General features: G+C 38.3%; 1 protein-coding gene across 1 annotated transcript in view; it reads left to right on the forward strand.

Moving 5' to 3' along the window:
• The window catches only part of LOC150093842 (amine oxidase [flavin-containing] A-like), a 166,888-nt gene that overhangs the window by 64,562 nt on the left and 77,787 nt on the right, over positions 1-24,539 (forward strand). The window contains exons 2-3 of the mRNA XM_090412535.1: positions 4,503-4,597; positions 19,040-19,177. Coding sequence (XP_090268661.1) covers positions 4,503-4,597; positions 19,040-19,177 — 233 coding nt within the window. The remainder of the gene's footprint in view (positions 1-4,502; positions 4,598-19,039; positions 19,178-24,539) is intronic.

Below are 24,539 nucleotides of genomic sequence, written 5' to 3' on the forward strand. Positions count from 1 at the left end.
GGAACGATAAGTCTTTTATCTCTGCAGGTCAGCATCCTTCTCAGTATTGCAGCAATCCTCTGGGTTACCTTCATCACCTTTGCAATATGATCCATGAATTTCAGGTTTCTATCAATCATCACCCCCAGATCTCTTGTCTCCCTACTTTCTCCAGTACAGCTCCTCCAATCAAGAATGCAGCCTTCCACCGATGTATCCCAAATTTCAAGACTTTACATTTTGTTGCATTAAACTGCTATCCCCATTCATTTGCCCGTCTGTCTAGTATATTCAAATCCTTTTACAGGACTGCCACATCTGCACTATTAGAATAACTCTTCCCAGCTTCACATTATCTGCAAGTATCTGAATATCCCCCAGCAATCCACTGACAATGTCACTGATATAAAGGTTAAACAATACAGGTCCCATTACTGAGCCCTGTGGTACTCCACTTGTAACCTTCTGTCTCCTTGATATTGCCCCTCCATACACAACTCTCTGATACCTATCAGACAGCCAATCCTGAATCCAGTTGACTAATCCGACATCTAAACCCATGTGCTAAAACTTAAATATCAGCTTATCATGTGTGCACCCTGTCAAATGTCTTTGCAAAATCCAAAAAAATGGCAGTATATGTCTTTCCCTCATCAACTGCTCTTGTCACTTTATTATAAAAGGCAATCATATTACTAAAGCAAGAGTGCCCCTTAACAAATCCATTTTGATTCTCACAGATAATAACCCCAACACTATATATAGTCCTTCACTAATTCCTCCAACACCTTAACAACTACTGATGAATGACACATAAACTGGCCTATAATTAGACACTAACAGTCTGCTACTCCCCTTATGCAATGGCACTATCTTACCTTCCTTCCATTCCATGGGTACCTTTCTTGCAGGCAGACATTTATTGAAGAGCCAGGTCAACAGCGCCATCAGTTCTTTAGCACATTCTCTCAAAACCCTTGGTGAAATACCATCCAGTCCCACAGCTTTACTGACATCCAGAGTATTCAATATTTGGAACACACTCTCCTCTTGCACCTCTAAACTCTGAACTTGCCCTATCCCTCTAGTATTAAAACCTTCTTATCCAGGATGAAATACTCCAATAAAATTTTTGTTTAACAACTCCACTGTTATCTGCATCAGTCACTGTATTCCCATTTTTATCCCATAGTGTCATTCTTCCATAATCATTTCTCCTACTGGCCACATAGCTAAAAAATTCCCTAGGATTTTCTTTGGATCTTAGTGCCAATCTCTTCTCATATTCCAGTTTTGCCTTCCTTACCTTTACTTTAGTTTTGCCTTCCTTAGTCACTCTCCTGCCTTAGTCTTATATTCTTCATGCATCTGCTCTCCACCCCTCTCCTTATACCTCTTCCATAACCTCTTTTTCACCTGCAGTTCCTGTTTGATATTGTTTGTCATCGACTTTACACCAAAATGTGCCTGCTTCTTCACTTGTGGAATACAGCTTATTATTGCTGCTAACAAATATTCCTTCACAATTTCCCAAGCACTAATGATATCACGAGATTCGAATTCTGCCCTTCATGGAACTGCCCCAAGTTGATATGTAAGACTATTATAATCACCTGCCTTATAATTCCACATACGTTCCCTTTTCTTTGATACTCCTGCATGTCTATTCATCTTCCAAGTCAAAACCACATGGTCACTCTCTCCACCTGGGGGGAAGAGAAGTCATCTCAGTTATAATTAGCTCTTCTGATGCTATGACCAAATCCAAAACTCTTGCACCTCTTGTTCCCTCTATTACATGTTGCCTAAGACATTTGTCCTTTAAGAATTCTAGAAATCCATTCCCTTATTACTACATGCATTTTCCCAACTTATACTGCTGTAGTTAAAATCTCCCCAAACCATCATTTTTCTTGCACTTGCCAAGCTCAACTGCCTAAAGATCTCCTGCTCCTCACCCTGCTTCACCCCACTAAATATCCTGTCTTGCCCCCTCTACCTCATACCATATGCTTTCAAAACCATTAGTCTCACTGCCTTCTAAAGCCTCCACTCTTAGAGGACATAAGTCATCACTTATCATAAGCAGTACTCCACCAGCACTTTTTCTCCTCTTATCCTGCCAAAAAATGCTGTACCCTGCTACTTCTATTCCTGTTATTATATCATCTTCCATCAACAACATCTCAGAGATCCCAATAATCTTTGTCCAGGCTGATGCTATCAGTGCTACCAATTCATCTCCTTTATTCTCGATACTCCTGGCATTAGTATAAAGCATAAAAATGTCAGTGTTTCTATACCTATCATTATCCTCCTCCAGACTTCACTGGATTCGGTGGAGTCTGAATCCAGTGGATTCAATGCCCCAAGCACCATTCTCACAAGAGGCCACCCCTGCTACCATCCACCCAGGAATAATTCTAGTTTCCCTGCATTGACACACCAACTTGTTCAGAAAACAGCAATCTCTCTAGATGCCTTCCTCATTCAAATGCAAGCGGTCTCTTACATACAGTTCCTTTCTGTCCTCAAATGCCCTCCAAGCATCCAAATATTCCAATCCTCTCTTCTGATACATTGTGGCTATTATGCTATTCATTATTACTGCTCTTCTGCTTAGCTTGTCATTATCATACCTGGGCAGCATACACACTATCTTTCCTCTCTGCATTTTCTTTTTTACAACCTCAAGCATGAATCTCAGATCTCTCGCTACCTGATTTCACTGCCTCTCAACCATCACAATCATCTCATCCATCCTTTCACCCCACTTAATTGCCATAGCCACACTTTCTATCGTTCCTCCAGGCAAACACTCCTCATGCATTCTATCTTGCACACCACGGATCATAGAGTCTCCATACATCACACACCTCTTACCACTCGCCTGCATCCCTCACTCTCTCTCTCTCTCTCTATCTTCTAACACTTTCTCTGTGTTCCCCTACTTACCTGCCATCCTGGCATCACTCTATCCCTGGTTTCAGCACTCTCTCACATTCTTCTCATTCCCTCTGTTCTACTGTTTCTATTCTCTCCTCTTCTATCATTCCCATAACTCTCTCTTTCCCTCTCTTTTACTGTTTCTATTCTCTCCTCTTCTATCATTCTCATAACTCTTTGTCATTCCCTCTCTTCTACTGTTTCTATTCTCTCTTCTTCTATCATTCCCTTAACTCTCTCTCACTCCTACTCTGATTCGCCTTGCATTTATCTCTTCCATTCACCTAATCTCATCTTTCACACTTCTCATCCCATTCCCGAGTCATTCATCTCCTCTTTCAGTTCATCTATCTCCCTTTGCAAGGTAGCCACTTTTGCTCACCATTCATCCTCCCAATTAAGAGCATCTCTGAAAACTTCACAATCATTCAAACTTTCCCCACTCCCCACTCCTATTTTTTCATTCATATTTCGTTCGTTATTCTCACCCTCTATCACACTACTCGTCTCTCTCTAGGTTGAGATTCTCTTGCCCATGACACAACGGGGTCAGTTATGGTAATTTCTAACTCACTAAGTTCTTCCCATTGTCTACATTTTGTGCATATATGTACTCCCCCCTTCTCTCACCTATCCAACTTCCAGGACGCATACATACTGCAAGCACTGCATCCCACAAAATGGATGGATGAAGATAGGGAGAGAACATTCCAATCACTCACCACTCTTTTTGCATAGAGAGTGGTGAGTGATTGGAATGCTTTGTTGGAGAGTGTGGTGAGGTGAGACAGTGAACAGATTTAATGTGTGGTATGATAAACTGTGCAACAGTGGACCTCCCACAATGAGTCTTTTAACTCCATGGAGGTTTTAATAATAAAATCCAGAATATTTTATTTTCAGTTTTCACAACACTTTTTTATCACATCTGATTCCTTTCACAGCACTCTCTATTTGTAAGGTATTTTTTTTTTTTACCAGTAGCCTCCACAACATTTTGCAACCCATGCAATATCTTATTTTTCTTATCAAAGTCTTTTTTTTAGTTATTTTTACACAAAAACTTAGCTTTCTTGTATTTTTCTCTGTATTATCTTAAGGCAATCATGTATTATTTTCATGTGGAACACACATGAAAATACTAGTTGGGATTAGGAAATGTTGCTCATTTAGCATGCTGTGGGAATGCACTCAACCTAGGTGTGGGAGGAGACCAGCAGTCTACCAGCCAGCTTTCTAAAGTAAAAGCTCAAACTAGTGCCACTTTAGTTGAATGAAAAAGACATTTAGAGGATTTATTTATTTATATTTCTCATTAATGATAATACAGTGTGGCCCATAAGTCACTGTGTGGCCCATAATTCATGGAACATGGCATAGAAAGGGCCCTTCTTTGTGAAGTAACATATCCAGATTTTTTTTATTAGGTATTAAAACCACATCACTCAAATGGCTTCCAATTTCAGCTTCACAAAGATGGGCTCTTTCTACAGAAAGTCTCATGACTTATGGGCCACCCTGTAGTAATGTTATCAGTGATTTGGTCTGGTTGATTCAAAATATATGTATTTTTTAAGGTTTGGCTGCTGCAAAATGGTTGAAAGAATCTGGAGTGAAAGTTCTTGTTTTGGAAGCCAGGGGCAGAGTAGGTGGGCGTACCCTAACCAAACATGTAAGTAATTAAATATATATATATATATAAAATAAATAAATAAATCAGCTAACACCTTTTATTCCCTAATAGGGAGAAGGCGAGGCCTTTATACCTTATCTAGCTTTTGGAGACTGAGTGGGCAGTTGAATCTCCATTGGTAGCCAATCAGAGATAGCTGGCCCATGTCTATCACTAATTATACACAGCTACTGATTGAAGAGACCAACAAACAAGTGCTGCCATCTCCTGGTGCATAATCCTAACAGGATATGTTATTGTCTGAAATAATGTGGGTACTATGGTCGATTTTCTTGAGTTTATGGGAGGAAAAACCCGAGTTTCCAGGAGGAAAAACCTGCTTGCCCATGCCAGAGATCGACTAATTCGGGAACCAGTCGAAGATAGGCTTAGAAAAAGTTCCTCCAATCGGCGACTAGGTTTGAACCTAGGTCTAACTTTGAACAGCCACGCATAAAGGATGCAAGCGCCACTTCCATTGAGCTACACAGGCCTAATACAGGGTGTTCGGGATAAATTTGACAGTTTCGTAAGGAAAAAGAAAATCTTCTTTGTATCTATTAAATTTAATGAATTGACAAAAAAACATTACAGGCAGAGTTAATTACAATACTATCAACAAGATTTACTCAAAATAACCACCATTAGCATCGATCACAGCTTCAATTCTGCTTCGGAACCTCGAACAAGCTGATGCTACAGTCTCCCTGGGAAGGGCCGCAAAAACTGTTTTAATTTTATCCATTAACTGGGCTTTTGTATTACTGGAAGTGCGATTGGTGTCTTTTTCAACTACACCCCATACAAAATAATCCATGGGGTTAAGGTCTGGGGAGTTTGGAGGCCAAACATTTGGACTGGTGAAGTCGTAGAAATTTTCAGACAACCATTTTTGACTTTTCCCAGAGGTGTGGCAAGGGGCCGAATCCTGCTGCCATACATACGGCCTACCATTGGCTACCCTTGTTATCCAGGGCTTGACTACAGTTAGCAACTCCACGAACAAAGCCCGAATTCCAATGCCAGGGTTCTTCAACACCTGTTCCTGCAGATTTGCGAGGAATTCTGCTGTACGAACGCAATCAGATCGTCTGCTAGGGATCTTTCTTCTTGCTACATCCTCGTAGTCACCATTGCAAGTCTCTAGTTCATGCCTGATTGTTTTTACTGTATTCAGGGAGCATTGGGCAGCAGTCGTAATATCCTTATTTTGATGGCGGGCACGAATCATCATGATACAAGTTATTCTCTTCCATGATTCAGGTGGGTTCCAGCTATCCATCCTTTCTGACATCTTGTATATGAATGAAGAAGGGTCCAAACTTTTAAATGAAGAGAAGTGTGTGTTAATACATGTAACTTACGGAAAAATATAATTAATTATAAATATGTCAAATTTATCCCGAACACCCTGTATATATATATATATATATTAAAAAAAAAGCTATCTAGTGAAACAGATAATTACATCCATTTATGTGAGCAATATTAAATTCTTTCTGTCTCTGTTATTGAGAATATTTGTGCAGATTGAGAGAACTAGATTTGAGGAAGTATGAAGATGCCATGAAAAGAGAACTATGAAATCTTAGAGATTCAGATTTTAAAGTTGAAAAATAAAACTTTATAAAAATTAATGCCCAAAGAATTAAAAAAAAATGTATATATATCTATATATATATAGATATATATACATATATATATATATATATATATATATATTAGGGTTACCAAGTAATTTTATAAACTTGGTTATTTTACTCCTAATCCCAAGTAAGCAAAGAGTTAAGTTTGCGCCTGAAACGTAGTTCAAGTCTAAAGGTGGTGCAACACCAGGGCAACTCATTATAAAGGTGGGTAAAGATCTGATCACTAATCTTAATATTTTCCATAATGTAAAGCACATCTCACTAAGAGATGTATACTGCAATACATTATACTCACTGAGGAGACCTTAAAAAAGGTTGAAACCAGTTTGGTTAGTGACCTCACCCATAATGTATTGCAGTATATATATATATATATATATATATATATGTAGAAAGTTTTTTAACTTGGGTATATTATGTATTCAAGATACCAAGTAATTTTGTATAAATAAACTTGGTTTTAATCCTATATATATATATATATATATATATATAAAGACCAGCTACATTACATTTCTAACAGTAAGCCATAGTGACAATGATTTGATCAATTTGATATATGTGTATACTCCAGATGATGACCTTAATATGAAGGTCGAAACATCACGAATTTAAAGTAATTATTCCTAACACGGTTGTAGTCTTCATAATTTTACTAAAATGTATGAATAGTGATAATATGGGTAATGGTTTCGACTCTGAAAACTCTGAAGTTCTGGGCAGTAGAAAACTATATATCTTATTTCTATTCATGCTATGTATAAAAATAAGTGCATGCATTACTGTGTGAATGCTACAAAATAAATCCATGACACACAAATTTTGAATCAATGGCATACTGACAATGAGGATGATAATCTTCATTCCACTGTTGAAAAGGCCATTGATAAAAACATGGAAATTTAAAGTTATATACTAAGTAGATATGTATACAGACCTTTATATTGTACTTGACAAGAAATAAACCAGTCTGGTTGGCCAAGCAGTTAGCATATCTGCTCTCCAGCCAAACGGCTGTGTGTTTGAATTCCACTGTGGGCATGGATATTTGTGATTGTCTGTGAAAATACTAGTGATGTTGGGTGGTAGATGGCTTTGGTGTAGATGATGGAAGTAGTTGTGGTTCGTTGTAGTTGATGGATTGAGTGATGCAGACAGATAGTCTAGAGTAGGTGCCTACTCTAGACTATCTGTCTGCATCACAGTTTCACCACACAAAGCGGTGCACACAATGAATTATTGCATGATTCATATATTTTCCATATACAAGTAGTAAAATGGTCACCATATTATTGAAAATACTCTAGATCAGAGAAAGGATATATTTTGCATGAAGAATTGAAAATGAAAAAGCTTTGTGCAAGATGGATGCTGCACTTGCTCACAGCAGATCAAAAACGCACTCGCATGAAAATCTCTGAACAGTGCTTGGAGGATTTTAGCAAGATAAAACTGATTTTGTATGTCGATTTATTACTATAGATGAGACTTGGATTCACCATTGCACACCAGAATCCAAACAGCAGTGAAAACAGTGGGCAGAAGCCTGTCGTTCAGTGCCAAAGAACACAAAGTCAGTTCCATCAGCAGGAAAGTTATGACATCGGTGTTTTGGGATGCTAAAGGCATTTTGTTTATTAATTATCTTGAAAAGGGTAAACAATAACTGGGAAATATTATTCCGATCTTTTAACCAGACTAGACGAAAAAATTCATGAGAAAAGACCTTGTTTGCAGAAGAAAAAAATCATCTTTCATCAGGACAATGCACCTGCCTACAAAGGTGTTTTGGCAATGGGAAAATTTAGGGATCTGCACTATGAATTGTTGGAACATCCACCCTATTCCCCAGATTTGGCTCTTTCTGATTTCTATCTCTTCCCAAAATTAAAACTCTTTCTCGCTGATCAGCATTTTTCTTTGAATCAAGAGATGATTGCGGCTGTAGAGGGATATTTTGCAGATCTTACTGAGAACCACTACAGGGATGGGATAATGGCACTGGAGCATCACAGGAATAAATGTATTAGTCTTAAGGGAGATTATGTTGAAAAATAAAAATAATTTTGAAATTATAAATTCGTTTTTTCATTGGTAGGCCGAGAACTTTTCAGACCACTCTCGTAGAGTATGTAGCTCTCTCTCCACACACACACAGTATATAGCTTTAATTTGCACTGCTAAGAAAACATGAAAGACTTATTGAGTTACAGAAATGGCTCACAGACATTTCATGAATTACCGATTTTTTCTACCACTTATGATAACAGCTTTTTAAAGATATCAGAAAATGATGATATCAAAATGGGACAGTTGATGGTTATTAATCTGCTTACTTATCTCTGCTTCTGCAGTTTGCTTACTTATTATAACACAGTGACATATGCATTGGACAAGGGGAATGTATACATGGTTGTATATTTATATTATTGATAGAATATTTGATAGAATGCCACATGACTTGAATAGACAATAGATCGAGTGAATAGGAATGGAGTTGGCAGTTCAGTGTTGCAAAGTGTAAGATTTTAAAATTCAGAAAACAAAGATTATAAAACAGAAATGTAGAGTATACAATTGGTGAGAATATATTGTAAGAAATAGATTGTAAGAATATATTGTATTGTAAGAGAGTGCTGAGCTCTTCTACATCATCTTAACCTGAACCTCATGATGGCCAGTCTAAGCAAAACTTTAGTAATTTTAGCAAAATCTAAAACTCATTTGTTAAAATCTCCGATAATTCTACCCCCCCCCCCCCCCAAATGTGACTTTTGGCCACGAAAGGTTTTTGTAAACCTATAGTACATTTATACTGTGGGTAATTGAAGGATTTTTTTTCTATTTTTATTAATTTTATATATTTTTGTACTTTTATTTATTTTTTTACATAGTCTGGAAATCTTGCTCTAGAGGCCAAACAGAACTTTTCAAAACCAATTCAGGGTTTCAATAAGTGGGATTGGTCTCACACTAGCCAATGAAATTCATCTCCTACATAAAATACTTCCCATGTGCTTCTATGCTCATTGTGTTATTTTGCTGACACATTTCATTTATAGCTTCCTTTGGATCTCAATTATATATTTTTCCTGTTCATGTTTTTCTCACTCTCTCTCTCTCTCTCTCTCTCTCTATAATAAATTTAGTTTAATCCTTTATCCAAATGTGAGCAAACAAAGTTTGCACCTGAAAGGATCTTCAGGACTGGGGTAAGGTGGTACAACAGGTAGAGATGACCATGCTAATGCTTCTGCCTGGTATCTCCACTTGGGCCTGGCTCCCACTGAAGAGACCTCAATAAAGGTCGAAACCAGTCTGGACAGTGGCCCTTCCCTTAATGCATAACATTATACATATCCACAAGGAGATGTGTTTTGCATTATGGGAGATACTGAGATTAGGAGTGATGCAACGAGTTTCCCGGTGTTGTACCACCTTACCCCAGTCCTGATGATACTTTCAGGTGCAAACTTTGTTTGCTCACACTTGGATAAAGGATTAAACTAAATTTATTATAGTCTAACCAAGTGAAAAATAAACTTTCAACATCTCTCTCTCTCTCTCTCTCTCTCTCACACACACATATACAATCTTAAATGCATTGTGTTAAAGGCACTGTCTACCATGGCTTTGCTACTGCCTTCCTGCCAAACTGTCACTAGTGATTTCTGCTGTCATCAGAAACAGATATCAAAAAATGGTATATGGGGGGGGAATCGAGGCAAAAATAGGTGACTAGTGTGTCACAAGGTTTAGTGATGGGACCATTGCTGTTTAATTTGTACATAAATCATATAGGAAATAACCTGAAAGGAAATGTTTTCGTTATTTGCCGATGGCACAAAATTAGGTAGAATAATAGTTAATCAAGGCAATGTGGAAAGCTTGCTGGATGATTTAAATAAGCTGTCACTTTGGGCAAAAGATAATGGGTATCAGTTTAATGTGGAGAAATATAAAATTATGCATTTTGGGATAAATAGATTAGAAGCCGTGTATCACATTGATGGCACTGTACTCCAGGAAATATGAGGTGTGGCAATTTAATTCCCAGAATGCACCTGTAAAAAACCTATGTTTGGACCTGTACATTAGTGGCTACTGTCGCCTTCGAAGTAGTCCCCTTATGCATTTATACACTGGTTTAGACAGTGTTCCCATTTTTAGAAAGAGGCCTGGAACTCTTTTTCCAGAATACTCTCGAGTTCCTTTATCACATTATGCTGGATACCAGCGAATGAAAATCTTTGTCCTTTTAGTGTAGTCTTTAATTTTGGAAACAACTAGAAATCACAGGGAGCTAAGTCCGATGAAATAAGCCTATTGGTGAGAGTGATCATAAGGTCTTGACCTGGGAGGTGGCTAAAGGTGTGGAATTTTCGATTAAGACAGGGTATATGTGGAATTACCGTGCTGGAAAGTATGACAAGCTTAGGAGATTGCTTCGTTCAGTGCCATGGCATGTAAAACTGCAAGGGCTGGATGTCGATAGAGCATGGGAAGTAGTCAAAGAGCATTTACAGGAGGTTATAGCTGATTGTATACGTAGGGTCTGAATAGTAAAACAAGTAGGGGTTAAATGGATGAATAACACCATTAAGCTTGAGCTGCAAAAAAGAAACAACTGTGGAGGAAATTTAAAGAGAAAGGTGACCTGCAGGCACATGAATGGTATAAAGCACAGGCCAGAAGGGTAACGAGCGTGGTAAAAAAAGAAAAAGCGGATTATGAAAGGAAACTAGCTATGCGGAGGAAATTTAAAGAGAAAGGTGACCTGCAGGCACATGAATGGTATAAAGCACAGGCCAGAAGGGTAACGAGCATGGTAAAAAAAGAAAAAGCGGATTATGAAAGGAAACTAGCTATGCAAGCTAAAGAGAGAGTCCCAAACAGTTCTTTCAATATGCTGCAAGCAAAAAAAAAAAAAAAACTGTACATGGCAAAATGATTTTAAGGAATGACAATGGTAAGGAGGTCTCTGAATCAGTCGATATAGTGGAGTTACTGAGTGAGCACTTTGCAAAAGTATATCATCCAGGTGGTGACATTGAAAAAATGAAGGAACCATTAGTTTATATGGGAATTGTGATGAATGAAGTGGAGGTGAATAGTCTGTTACAGAACTTTAATGTGAATACATCTGTGGGATTGGATGATATACCGGCATGGGTCTTGCGTGAAGCGGCTAAAGAATTATCATTGCCCTTGACCATGTTATTTAATCTGAGTCTCGGGTCTGGTTTAGTCCTGGAAGTGTGGAAAGAGGGGAAAATAGTTCCACTGCATAAAGGAGGATCCAAGACTACAGTTGCAAATTACTGACCGATCAGCATATCAGGAGTCAATCAGCATATCAAGGTAGAGAAAGTAGTCAAGAGGAAAATACAGGAATGGATTGATGAAAATGAGATACTGCAGGAGACAGCATGGCTTTGTGAAGGGTAGATCATGCCTCAGTAACTTGCTCAAGTTTTATAACACAGTGGCGGCTGAACTGGATAAGGGTAATGAGTTTACAGTGATACTGCTGGACCTGGCTAAGGTATTTGACAGGATACCACATGGAAATCTAATCTGTAAACTACAACATATGGGAATGGATATAGGGCTGGTGAGATGGATAGGTGGGTGGTTTATGGAGAGATATCAAAGAGTAGTTTATTCAGGAGTAGAGTCCAAAAGACAGCCTGTGACTAGTGGTGTGCCGCAGGGTTCTGTTCTAGGACCACTGCTGTTTAATTTGTTCATTAATGATATAGGGAAGGATCTAAGAGGAACAGTTCATTTGTTCGCTGATGATGCAAAGTTGGGTAGGGCAATAATGAATGCAGAAGATGTCAAAATCTTGCAGGACGATTTGGATAGATTGGAGTTTTGGGCTAAGAGAATGGATATCAATTTAATGTGATAAAATGTAAGGTTATGCATTTTGGAGTGAAAAGATTAGCAGCAGTATACCACATTGGTGGAACTGTACTCCAGGAGATTGATGAGGCCAGAGACTTGGGAGTGTTGGTGGATAGGGAGATGAAGTTTAGAGAACACATTGCAAAAGTGGCTAAATCAGCTCATCAAATCACTTGGTTGCTGAAAAATACTTTGACGAGCAGAGACAAGTAAGTTATTGTTCCTCTGTACCGAGCCTTGATAAGACCTGGTGGATAGGGAGATGAAGTTTAGAGAACACATTGCAAAAGTGGCTAAATCAGCTCATCAAATCACTTGGTTGCTGAAAAATACTTTGACGAGCAGAGACAAGTAAGTTATTGTTCCTCTGTACCGAGCCTTGATAAGACCTCATCTCGATTACTGTGCCCAGATTTGGTCACCTAGGTTTCTTCTTGATGAGGAGGTGGAGAGGATCCAGAGGCAAGTGACCAAGATGATTCCATAGACCAAGCAGGTCTATGAAATGAATCTTATGAGAACAGGTTGAAGATTTGTGGATTGCAGAAATTGGTTGATAGGTGGAAAAGGGGAGATATGATTGAGACATTCAAATTGCTGAAGGGTTTCTATAGGATTAATTTAGAGGATATTTTTGAAATCAGGACTGGTGGTGGAAGAACTAGGGGACATCTATGGAAGCTGGGCAAGAGTGTGGTTAGCAAGGGCGCTAGAGCTGGGTTCTTTACTTTTAGAGTGGTAAATGAGTGGAATAAGCTGCCAGAGTCTGTTGCGGGTGCTATGACAGTGAATGAGTTCAAGGCAAGGTATGATAGATACTGTGAGAATGTTGAATTGTTGTGTGCACATGATGTTTAGGGCTTCCCTTGATGAGTCTAAGGACTCCCTGGAGTTGCCAGTAATAATAGTAATAATATGTCCACATCTGTATTATTGTGCTCAGGTCTGGTTTCCCTGGTTTCTTGGGAATGAGGAAGTGGTGGAGAGCATTCAGAAGTGATCAGCGAAGAATGTGAGTGGTCTGTGGAATGTTTCCCATGAGGACAGACTGAAGGTGTGTGGACTGCATAAGTTGGTTGATAGGCGAAAAAGAGGGGATACGACAGAAACATTTAAGTTACTTAAAGGGTTTTATAGGATTGGTGCAGGGGATATGTTTCAGTACTTGGCTAGATGGGGTAGAACGAAAGGTCATCCCTGGAAGTTGAGTAAAAGTGTGGTTAGTAGAGGCATGAGGACTACATTTTTCACTTGTTGATTGTGAATGAATGGAATGAATTACCAGAGTCACTTGCTAGCACTTTGTCTGTTAATCAGTTTGAGGAACGGTACAATTTGTTATAATTGTACCGTTGTGATAATTTGTTATACTTATTATTATTAATATTAATAATAATAAGTATAACAAATTATCACTTGGAAGATTATTATTATTGTATGGACACCTCCACGGAGTCTGAAGACTCACTACTGGAGACCCAAATTATCCACACAATGTATTGTACCGCTCCTCAAACTGATTAACAGACAAAGTGCTAGCAACTGACTCTGGCAATTCATTCAGAGATGAGTTTTACTAGGAATAATTAAGTATATATACGTAACTGTTTGAGTAAGAGCAGCTGTAAACGTGTACGCTACCAGTATTATTAGTGTGGGGGATTTTTCTTGCCTAAACTAAATTACGAAATCGTTATTATTAGACCTAGTAACCTGCGGAGAGAAAAAAAATAGTAGCTGCATTGTCATTCCATGATTTTAATTTAGATTTCAGTCATTTCGTTAAGTGTGAAGTCTGTTATATGTATTTCTTCGATTACATAAATGATTTGTGGATGTTTAGTGCGGATGGAAGAAGGGTGTGTGCGAAGTGTGACCTGAACAAGGAGCTGATGAATGCAAATAAGAAATTGATTACAGAAAGTGTTAGTACCGATTGTGTCGTGAGTGCACATTTGAAAGAGAAGGATGGTGAGAAGAAAGGAAAAAAATGTTAAAAAATCAGGAAAAAAAAAAGAGCGATTTGAAAACCGTAACGGATGTTAAAAGGGATGAAAGTGAGGCGGAAAGAACGAAATTGAGAGAACGAATGAAAGAAGAAATGGCATGATGCAGAAATCGCAAGTGAAAAAAATTGAAAGAATAAATGATAGCGAAAAAAGAATGAATGATGGCAAAAGTTGGACACTTGTTGGATCGAAAGTACTGAAACAAAGAAAGATGAATGACAGTAAAAGTGAGAAGAATGATAGCAAAAGTTGGACACATGTTAGTCCGAAAGTACAGAAACAAAGAAAGATAAATGAGAGGGAAAGTGAGAAGAGGGAGTCGAGAGTTAGTTAGAAAGTTAGAAAGATTTAATGATAGAATGTTTCGCAAGATTCGGAAGGTGAACTGGATTGGATGAGGCAAGAAATGAAATGGATGCAGAATGAAATTAAGAGAATTCAGGTCAAAACTATTAAAATAAATCATGATGGCATGAAAGAGTTAACGAAAGATGAGCGAGTGGCGTTGTATGGTGACTTCATTATTAAAGGTGTGCTAGAGGATAAAATGCACAAAGTATGTTTTCCAGGCGGTAAAATGAGTTGAGTGATTGAGGCATTGGATATGAGGCGGGAGCGAGCAAAAGAGTAAATTGTATTAATTGGTACAAATGATTTGAGAGAGAACAAAGAGCATGTCAAAATGAATGTCAGGAGACTGCTCGGAAAGATAAAAGAGAATAGCGTGACAGGATGGGTAGTCAGTGTGTTGCCTAGGTATGATTGTGGTGAAATGAGGCAGAGAGCAAGGATTATGAATGATATTCTGGCTGAAATGTGTGAGGAGATGGGAGTACACTTTGTTAATGTGTGGAATGAGTTTGAGGGACGAATTGAGCTGTATGGGAGCAATGGACTGCATTTGAGTGGTTATGGTGTGAGTTGCATGGAGAGACTCCTGCTGGAAGGTAGAGAAGTGAATAGAGAGAATGAATCAGATCAAGCAGGAAGTGATGTGGAAGAGCAGGAGAGTAAGACAGGAGAGATTGAAGAAGTGGAAATGAATGGGGAAGTGAGTGGTATGAGTATAGAAAATGAGAGAATGGGTGTGCAAGGGGAGCAGGGAAACGGGGAGGCTCAGGGTGGACAGGAGTACACAGCGTGAGAAAGGTGGATGCTCCAAGAGGAGGTGAGAGCATGTGTAGGCAGGAAAGAAATGGGATGACCAGGGATCAAGAGGAAACAGATGGAATTGCAAGGGCTTCTAAAATGAAGAAGAAGAAAGGGAAATGTAATTATAAATGAGGTGTCAAATCATCCACCAATTGGTGAAAGTAACTATGAGGTGATTACCTGGGTGGTTGCCAGCAGTACAAGAACCCCTGTGAAAAAAGGTTATATGTGGAACTACAATGGTGGGGGGTGATTATGAAGAGCTCAGGAGACAGCTTGCAGGTGTAGCATGGAATGAGGAGTTAGCTGGAAAAGAGATCAATGCAGCTTGGGAGATTTTCAAAAACTATTTAGTAGATGCAATGTCTAAATGTATACCATGGGTGAGAAGGTTAAATAAGGTAGGTGTGAAATGGATGAATAAAGAGATTAAGCATGAAATACAGAGAAAAAGGGCATTGTGGAGGCAGCATAATAGAAATGGAAGTAACCAGAGGTCTACAAAGACCAGGCAAGAAGGGTGACTTAGTTGGTGAGAGTAGCTAAAGAGAGGTATGAACAGCAGTTATCTAATGAAACCAAAAAGAATCCTAGGGAGTTCTTTCGATATGTAGCCAGCAAAAGAAAGAATGATTATGGAAGGATGACATTGATTGGAGGAAATGGTATAAATATAGATGTTGCAAAATGTGTGGTTGACATACTTAATGAGCAGTTCATAAAGATCTTTCTATCTTGTGAATGGGACTTCATGGAGAGATTGAGAGCAGTTGATGATGGGGAGGAGAGACTGACTGTAACTGAGCAAGAGGTGTTTGGGGAGTCGAGTAAACTAGATATAAATAAGGCTGTGGGACTTGATAATATATCACCTCGTATTCTGAAGGAATGTGACAGGGAGTTAACACCGGCCTTGACATATTTTTTTAATACAAGTCTTGCACTTGGTTAAATTCCTAAAGAGTGGAAGGAGGGCAAGATTGTGCCAGTTCATAAAGGAGGTGATCGAATTCAAGCATCAAACTATAGGCCTATCTCTGTGTCAGGTGTTGTGGTTAAGTTGTTCGAGAAGCTTGTGAGAACTAGAATCCAGAGTTGGATTGACAACAATGGTATAATCTTTGATGGACAGCATGGATTTGCTAAAGGGAGGTCATGTTTTAGTAATCTACTTACTTATTACAATAAAGTGACTGCTTCCTTGGACAGAGACGAAGGATACACAGTAATATACTTGGATTTCGCAAAAGCTTTTAGAGTACCTCATGATAAGTTGACAGTCAAACTAGAGCAGATGGGGTTTGATATTAGATTAGTGCATTGGATTGGAGACTGGCTATCTGATAGGTATCAACAAGTTGTGTATGGGGGTGTGATATCCAGGGAAAGGAAAATCACTAGTGGAGTGCTTCAGGGGGTCTGTTTTAGAGCCATTACTATTTAACTTGTATTAATGATATTGGCAAAGATTTGGATGGAGATATTCAGTTGTTTGCAGATGATGCAAAGTTGGGACGAACCATAAAGGGTTGTGAAGATGTTGTGGCCTTGCAAGAAGACTTGAATAAATTGAGTGATTGGGCAAGCAAATGGGGGATGTGAGTTCAATGTTGCAAAATGTAAGGTTTTAAAATTTGGAAAACAAAGATTATTATTATTATTATTATTATTATTATTCAGGCCTCCATGGAGTCAAAAAACTCATCGTGGGAGGTCCTTCCTAAGAAACACTATGTCTGTCATACCACTCCTTAAAGTCATTGACCGTTCTCACTCCCACCACTCCATCAGGCAATGCATTCCACTGTTCAACCACCCTCCCCGCAAAGAAACCACTCCTTACCCTCTTGCTCACAGTTTCCTTTCATAACTTCCAGGGATGGCCTCGTCATCACTCCTTCCTGCTGTTCAACCAAGCGAGAGAACTCCTCAGTGTCAACCCTGTAACCACCTGTCAACAGCTTAAAAGTCTCAATCATATCACCTCTCCTTCTATCCACCAAACTCTGCAGTCCACATTCCCTCAGCCAATCCTCATAACTATCCTTGTACAGTCCTGAAACCATCTTTGTCATCCGTCTTTGTATCCTTTCCACAGTTAATTTATCCCCTTCAAATCCTGGGGACCAAATCTGAGAACAATAGTCCAAGTGTGGTCTGATCAGAGACTTATACAATGGAATGATAACCCTCTTATCTCTGCAGGTCAGTGTCCTTCTCATGATTGCTGCAATCCTCTGTGTTACCTTCACCACTTTTGCAATATGTCCCCTAAACTTCACGTTTCTATCAATCATCAACCCCAGATCTCTTGTCTCCCCTACTTCCTCCAGTATAACTCCTCCCATAGAGTATGCAGCATCCCATCAATGTTTCCCAAACCTCAAGACCTTAAAATTTGCTGCATTAAACTGACATCCCCATTCATTTGCACATCTATCTAGCTTATTTAAATCCTCTTGCAGGGCTACCACATCTGCACCATTACTAATAATCCTTCCCAGCTTCGCATCATCCGCAAACAACTGAATATCCCCTTGCAATCCACTGGCAATGTCATTGATATAAAGGTTAAACAATATAGGTCCTAGTACTGAGCCCTGTGGGACCCCACATCTAACCCTCTGCCTTCTTGAAACTGCTCCACCATACACAACTCTCTGATACCTATCAGACAGCCAATCCTGAATCCCTGAATCCTGTTGACCAATCTGACATGCTTGGTGAGAATATATTGTTGGAAGTAGAGAAATTAAGATATCTGGGGGTGATAGTGGATAAGGATCTAAAATTTAGGGGACACATCGCCAAAATTGTGAAGACAACACAAAGACTTCTGGGAATGATGCGGAGGACACTGACATGTAGAAGAAGGGAGATTCTTGTTCCATTGTATAAGGCTTTGATTAGGCCACACATGGACTATTGTACCCAGATTTGGTCACTGGGTTTTCAGAAGGATGAAGAGATGTTGGAAAGGATCCAAAGGCGACTGACTATGGTAGTTTCTGACCTCTGGAATGTTGAGTATGAAGAAAGATTGAGAAGATGTAATTTGCAGAGTCTAGTGGAGAGAAGGAAGAGGGGAGATATGATAGAGACCTACAAGTTGGTGAGGGGTTGTTATATAAGATCAATGGTGGAGAAGTTCTACAGAGAATAGTGGGAGATCAGGGGAGAACCAGAGGTCATCCCTGGAAACTGTATAAAGAAGGTGTGAGTAGGGGAGTGAGAAGCAGGTTTTTTTCATGCAGAGTTGTGAATGATTGGAATGTCTTGCCTGAGAGTGTGGTGTCTGCAGGGAGTTTGAGTGTGTTTAAGACATGGCATGATGAGATGTGTGTGTATGTGATAAAAGGACCTCCCAGATGAGTCTTTGACTCCATGAGGTCTTGTTTAATAATAATAATTTGTTATATTTGTTATAGTTTTTTTTCCATATTAGCTAATTCCAAACACACACATTTATTTTTGGAAGTACTAAACTGGGGAATGAGGTGTGATTCCTCTAGGTTAAAATATTTTCCTTTATTTTTAAATGGAAATAAATTTTTTATGAAATTTATTTATTAAACTAATGAAATAGGTGAACAAAATATAGTAAATATTGTGGTACGACTTTTATGAAATATGAGCGATACCTAACAAGAATTTTCATAATTTGTTTTCCTTAAAAATGTTTTGTTGAGTTCTTAATTTTTTTTTTTTTAATTTGTATATAGGATCCAAAAGTAAAATATGTGGATTTGGGAGGATCATATGTTGGTGTAACTCAAAATAGGATGTTTCGTTTAACAAAAGAACTTGGCATCCAAAACTATAAAGTCTATGTTAAAGGGGATGGCTTGTATTATGACAATGTAAGTTGATAAATTCATATATTTTTTTTAGTTTTCTTTTTAATTTGTGTAACATTAGTAGGTTGACTTATCTGGTTAAAGATGGCTGAGAAAGCTGTGGTAATATTAAAATTTTTGAAAATTTTTTGAATATGTTATTTTAATAGCAGACATAGAGAAATGCACACACAATGAACAAGTTTAAGGAGTAATTTGATAATAGACTGTGTTGCCTGACATGGGCCTCCCACATTGAGTCTTGTAACTCACTGGAGTTCCTAAGCAAAGCAGGGAGGGGAAAAACTGTTGAGCAGTTACACAGATATCAGTGAGGCAACTGAGTGTAAGAATGAGCGTAAAATGCCTCAGTTAGTACTTCTGTTAACAAATCAGAATGGGATAGTTAGTACGAGAAGAATGAAAATGTTGACGTATGTGAGAAGTGTCTAGATAGACTAGAGTGATTGGGAATGGTAGCAAACGTTGGGACCATAGCAGAAGAGCTTCGGCAGGAGTTTGTGAAAATGAAAAGCGACCTTCATCTCTTGCAAGAGGGATTGGAAGTGCTCAATAAGGAAGTTCAGGATATGAAGACTGAGTTAAATGTATTGAATAGAGAAATTAGGAGCATGGAGATTACTTTAGATGAAGTAACTAGAACAGCTTTAAGTAAGGGAGAGGCTTTGGTGAATGATGAAGTAATGAATAGTATAAAAGTGATTGGGAGTCAACAGAATGAAAGCACAAGCGGTCTAGAAGAAATGAGATGTTGTGAAAGTGAGGGTGTAAGTAAAAGAGTGTTGGAGGAAAATAATGAAACTGGGAGAGTCTGCTGAATAGTGCAGAAAATGAGGCTGTGAGCGATGCTTGTTTGGATTTGAATGAATTTATGAGTGGTATAATATATGGTGATTCAATGATTAAGGGTATGGAGAGTGGTATGCCTGAGGAGTGCTTGTCTGGTGGAACAATAAAGAGAGTGACTTTAGCAATAAAGAGAGGGCATGATGCAGAAAAGATGATAGTTATGGTGGGTACAAATAACCAGTGGTAGTATAAATCGGGTAGCAAAAGATTTAAGAACATTGTTAGATATTGCTGGCCTGGTTGGCCGAGTGGTCAGCGTATCAGCTCTCCAGCCAAAAGATTGCGGGTTCGAATCCTGCCGTGGGCGTGGATGTTTGTGATTGTCTGTGAAAGTACTAGTGGTGGTAGTCGGTGGTAGATGGCTTTGGTGTTAGATGATGAAGGTTGGTGGAGTAGTGAGACGAAGAGTTGTAGAGTAGATGCCCTCCCTCGATGAGTCTTTGGACTCCCTGGAGGTGCGATGTAATAATAATATCGTAAAGAAGTAAAGTGTCAAAGAGAGGATTGTGTGTGTGCTGCCTTGTTTTGACGATTATGAGTTAAGTAGATGAGCGATGATGATGAATGACATGATTGCAAGAATGTGCAAAAAAAAGAGATCTAGAATTTGTTGATGTCTAGAGTGTGTGTTTGAAGGTAAAAGACAACTGTAAGCAAGAGATGGGTTGCATCTGAACATGGAAGGTCATAAGCATTTGAAGAAGTTACTGTTTTCAGAACAAGTTGAAGTAATTTGGCAGGGAAATTAAATTGAAAAGGTTGAGTGTAAGAGGAGAAACTTATGCAGTGAATGTATATTTGTTGATCCTTTTTTGTGGAATAATTTCAAGAATAGAGTGGATAAAAATTGGCATGGGACTACTGAAATTAGTAGAATGTATATCAGTTCTAAAGCTGGTCAAAGAACTAAAGGGAATCTGCAATTTTTGTATTCTAATGCAAGAAGCATTCGAAATAAGAGGGAAGAATTTTTGGCATTAGTCAGTGCAATCTCACCAATGGTTTTAGGCATTAGTGAAACTTGGCTGTCAGCAGAAGATGTGGTTACTTTAATTGAACGTGATGGGTATGGTATTTTCAGGGAGGATAGAAGATGGAACAGAGGGGAGGAGTATTGTTAATGATAGCTGATGAGTTGCAGCCAAAGAAAGTAGTATATCAAGAGGATAGATGTGTGAATGATAGTTCACTTGAAGCTGTCTGGTGTTAAATAGTGACCAATGCAACCAAATATACAGTTGGTTGCTGCTATTAGCTAGGGGGTACAGGGGGTAATATTGAATTCATGCATCAGCAAATTAGTGCAATGAGTGCAGGGTTAGTGATTATTATGGGGGATTTTAATTATGGTGATATCAATTGGAAGGAGGAAATATCATGTGGCAAAAAGGAAATGGAATTCATACACCTTCTAAGAGATAATTACTTGAAACAGCACATAACTGAAGGGATTCATGGTGTGAGAGTGTTGGATCTGGTCATAAGGTTAGAGGACATATGCATAAGTAAGGCGTCCTCGTTACCTCCAATTGGTGAGAGCAATCATGTGAGAGTTCTTCTGCTATGTGGCAAGTAAAAGGAAGAATAACTTTGGAAGTATAACCTTATTGACTTGGGAGGTTGCAAAATTTGTGAATTTCTCTCTTAAGAAGGGGTATATATGAAACTAAAGGTTATGTAATTATAACGAGCTTTGGAGCGAGCTTACAGCCATCCCATGGCAGAACATATTGCAGGGGATAAAATCAGCGGGTATCTGAGGAAGGCAATATCAGAATGTATTCCCATGGTCAGGAAGACAAATAAGGTAGCCGTTAGATGGATGAGTAGTAGTAGTAGTATCAAAAAAAGAAAATGTTATGGAGAATTTACAAGGAGAAAGGCGATCAGTACACCCATGAGCAGTGCAAAGCTCAAGCTAGGAAGGTTACCAGCATAGTAAGAAAAGTTAAATCAGATTATGAGAAGACCTTCTAAGGTTGATCCTACCTTAGGAGATCAAGGGTAATCCCAAAGAGTTCTTGCTATGTGGCAAGTAAAAGGAAGAATGACTTTGGAAGGATAACCTTAGTGAGTGCTGATGGTATTGAGGTGACCAATTCAGATGTAATAATAGAGTTACTGAGTGATCACTTTTTAAAAGTCTATCACCCAAGTGAGGATATCTCTGTACCTGTAGCAACAACCAATGTGAGAATTGAAGTTAATAAATCAGAGATACTTAGTATATTGCAGAATTTAAATGCAAACACTGCTGTAGGTTTAAATGGAATATCAGCTCAGGTGTTGCTTGAATGTGCAAAGGAATTGTCAACGAACTTAAGTTTGAACTCTGGTATGGTCCCTAGAGAGTGGAAGGAAGGCAAAGTGGTTCCTTTGCATAAAGGTGGCTCTAAGACTGCGGTAGTTAATTACAGACCAATCACCATCTCGGGAGTGGTGGTAAAAGTATTGGAAATGTTGGTTAAGGACAGAATTCAAGAATGGATGGATCAGAATATGATACTCTTTTGGGGGCCAACATGGTTTTGTTAAAGGTCGATCCTACCTTAGCAATTTATTAACTTTTTATAATAGAATGACATCTGAGTTGGACAAGGGAAATGGCTACACAGTGATACTACTGGATTTTGCTAAGGCTTTTGACAGGATACCCCATGGAATTCTGTTGCACAAATTAGAGCAGATGGGGATGGATACTAAACTGGTGGTATGGAGAACAGAGTCCAGGATGAGGCAGGTGATCAGTGGTGTGCCTCAGGGCTCTGTGCTTGGGCTGTTATTGTTTAATTTGTACATAAATGATATAGGAAATGGCTTGAAGGGAGATATTCAGTTCTTTGCTGATAATGCAAAGTTGGGTAGTGCAATAAAAAATCAAGTTGATGTTGAGAGGTTTGCAGGATGATTTAAATAAACTGGCAAAATGGACAAAAGGTAATGGATGTCAGTTCGATGTGGAAAAGGGTAAAGTTATACATTTTGAGATTAAAAGATTAACAACCGTGTACCACATTGATGGAACGGTACTCCAAGAGATTGATAAGGCTAGGGAGGGACTTTGGGGTGTTGGTAGATAGGGAGATGAAGTTCAGAGGGCACATTGCTAAGGTGTCCAAGATTGCACATAGGATTACTTGGTTATTGAAGAACACACTAACATCCAGAGATAAAGAGGTTATTATTCCCCTTTATAAATTTATACTTCCACTTTTGGATTACTGCTCAAATCTGGTCACCTGAATTCCTTGGAGATGAGGAGGTTGTGGAGAGGGTTCAGAGCAGAGTGACTAAGTTGATGAGTGATGTAAAAAATGCTCTCTACAATAACAGATTGAGAGCTTGTGGATTGCAGAGGTTGGTTGATAGGCAGAGAAGAGGGATATGATAGAAACATTTAAATTACTAAAAGGTTTTTATAAGATCGATGCATGGGAATTCAGCTGTGTGATAGTGATGGAAGAACAAGAGGTCATCCCCAGAAATTAAGGAAAAGTGCGGTTAACAAGGCTGTGAGAACTAGATTTTTTGCTTGGAGGGTGGTTAGTGGGTGGAATGCATTGCCTGACTCAGTTGTGAGTTCTTCGTCTGTAAATGAATTCAAGAAGAGATATGATAGATATTGTTTTGATAGTTTGGTTGTTGTTTGGTTTTGATTGTTTAGATAGAAAGAAACATATTATTTAACATATTAAAAGAAAGACAAATATCCTAAAAGCTGTCACAAGTATATATGAAAATAATCAAATACAAATAAGATTAAATTATGAGCTATCATATACAAGAGAGATAAACCAAGGGGTCCGACAGGGATGTCCCCTCTCAGCAACTCTTTTTAATATCTACTTAAATAAAATAATAATAAAATGGAGTAAAAATTTACATCAAGGAATTAAACTTTCACCTACAGTTAACTTAAACACTCCTCTTTGCAGACGACCAAATAATAATTACAAATTCTGAAGATAACTTACAGAAAGCTATTTTAAATCTAAATGAGATATCCAAAGATTATGGTATGATAATATCAACGGAAAAATCAAAAACTATGGCCTTTAAAGGACAAGATCCAGCAAGAACTAAAATAGTATTAGATAACAAGATCTTAGAACAGGTGAATTCATTTAACTACCTAGGATGTATGATCACTTATGAAAATGAAAAAGATATAAACATAAAAATTGCAAAATATTTAAAAATAACAGGAGTAATTAACTCTATATTTAAACCAAACCTAGTTCAAAAACAAACCAGGCTAAAAGTATACAATACATTAGCCCTACCGGTCTTAATGTATGGAAGCGAAATCTGGACAATAAAACAAAAAGACAAACAAAGATTAACAACAGCAGAAATGAAGTTTATGAGAAAAACTGCAAAGTATACCCTATTTGATCACAAAAGAAACGAAGATATTATGAAAGAATTAAACCAAGAACTAGTAATTGAAAAAATTAAAAAATATAAACATAGATGGAACACGTTCAAAGAATGAAAACAGAAAGATTACCAAAAC

Source organism: Typopeltis vanoorti, chromosome 23, assembly GCF_054136105.1.
Source record: "Typopeltis vanoorti isolate ZY-2024b chromosome 23, IOZ_Tvanoo_1.0, whole genome shotgun sequence".
NCBI lineage: Eukaryota > Metazoa > Arthropoda > Arachnida > Uropygi > Thelyphonidae > Typopeltis > Typopeltis vanoorti.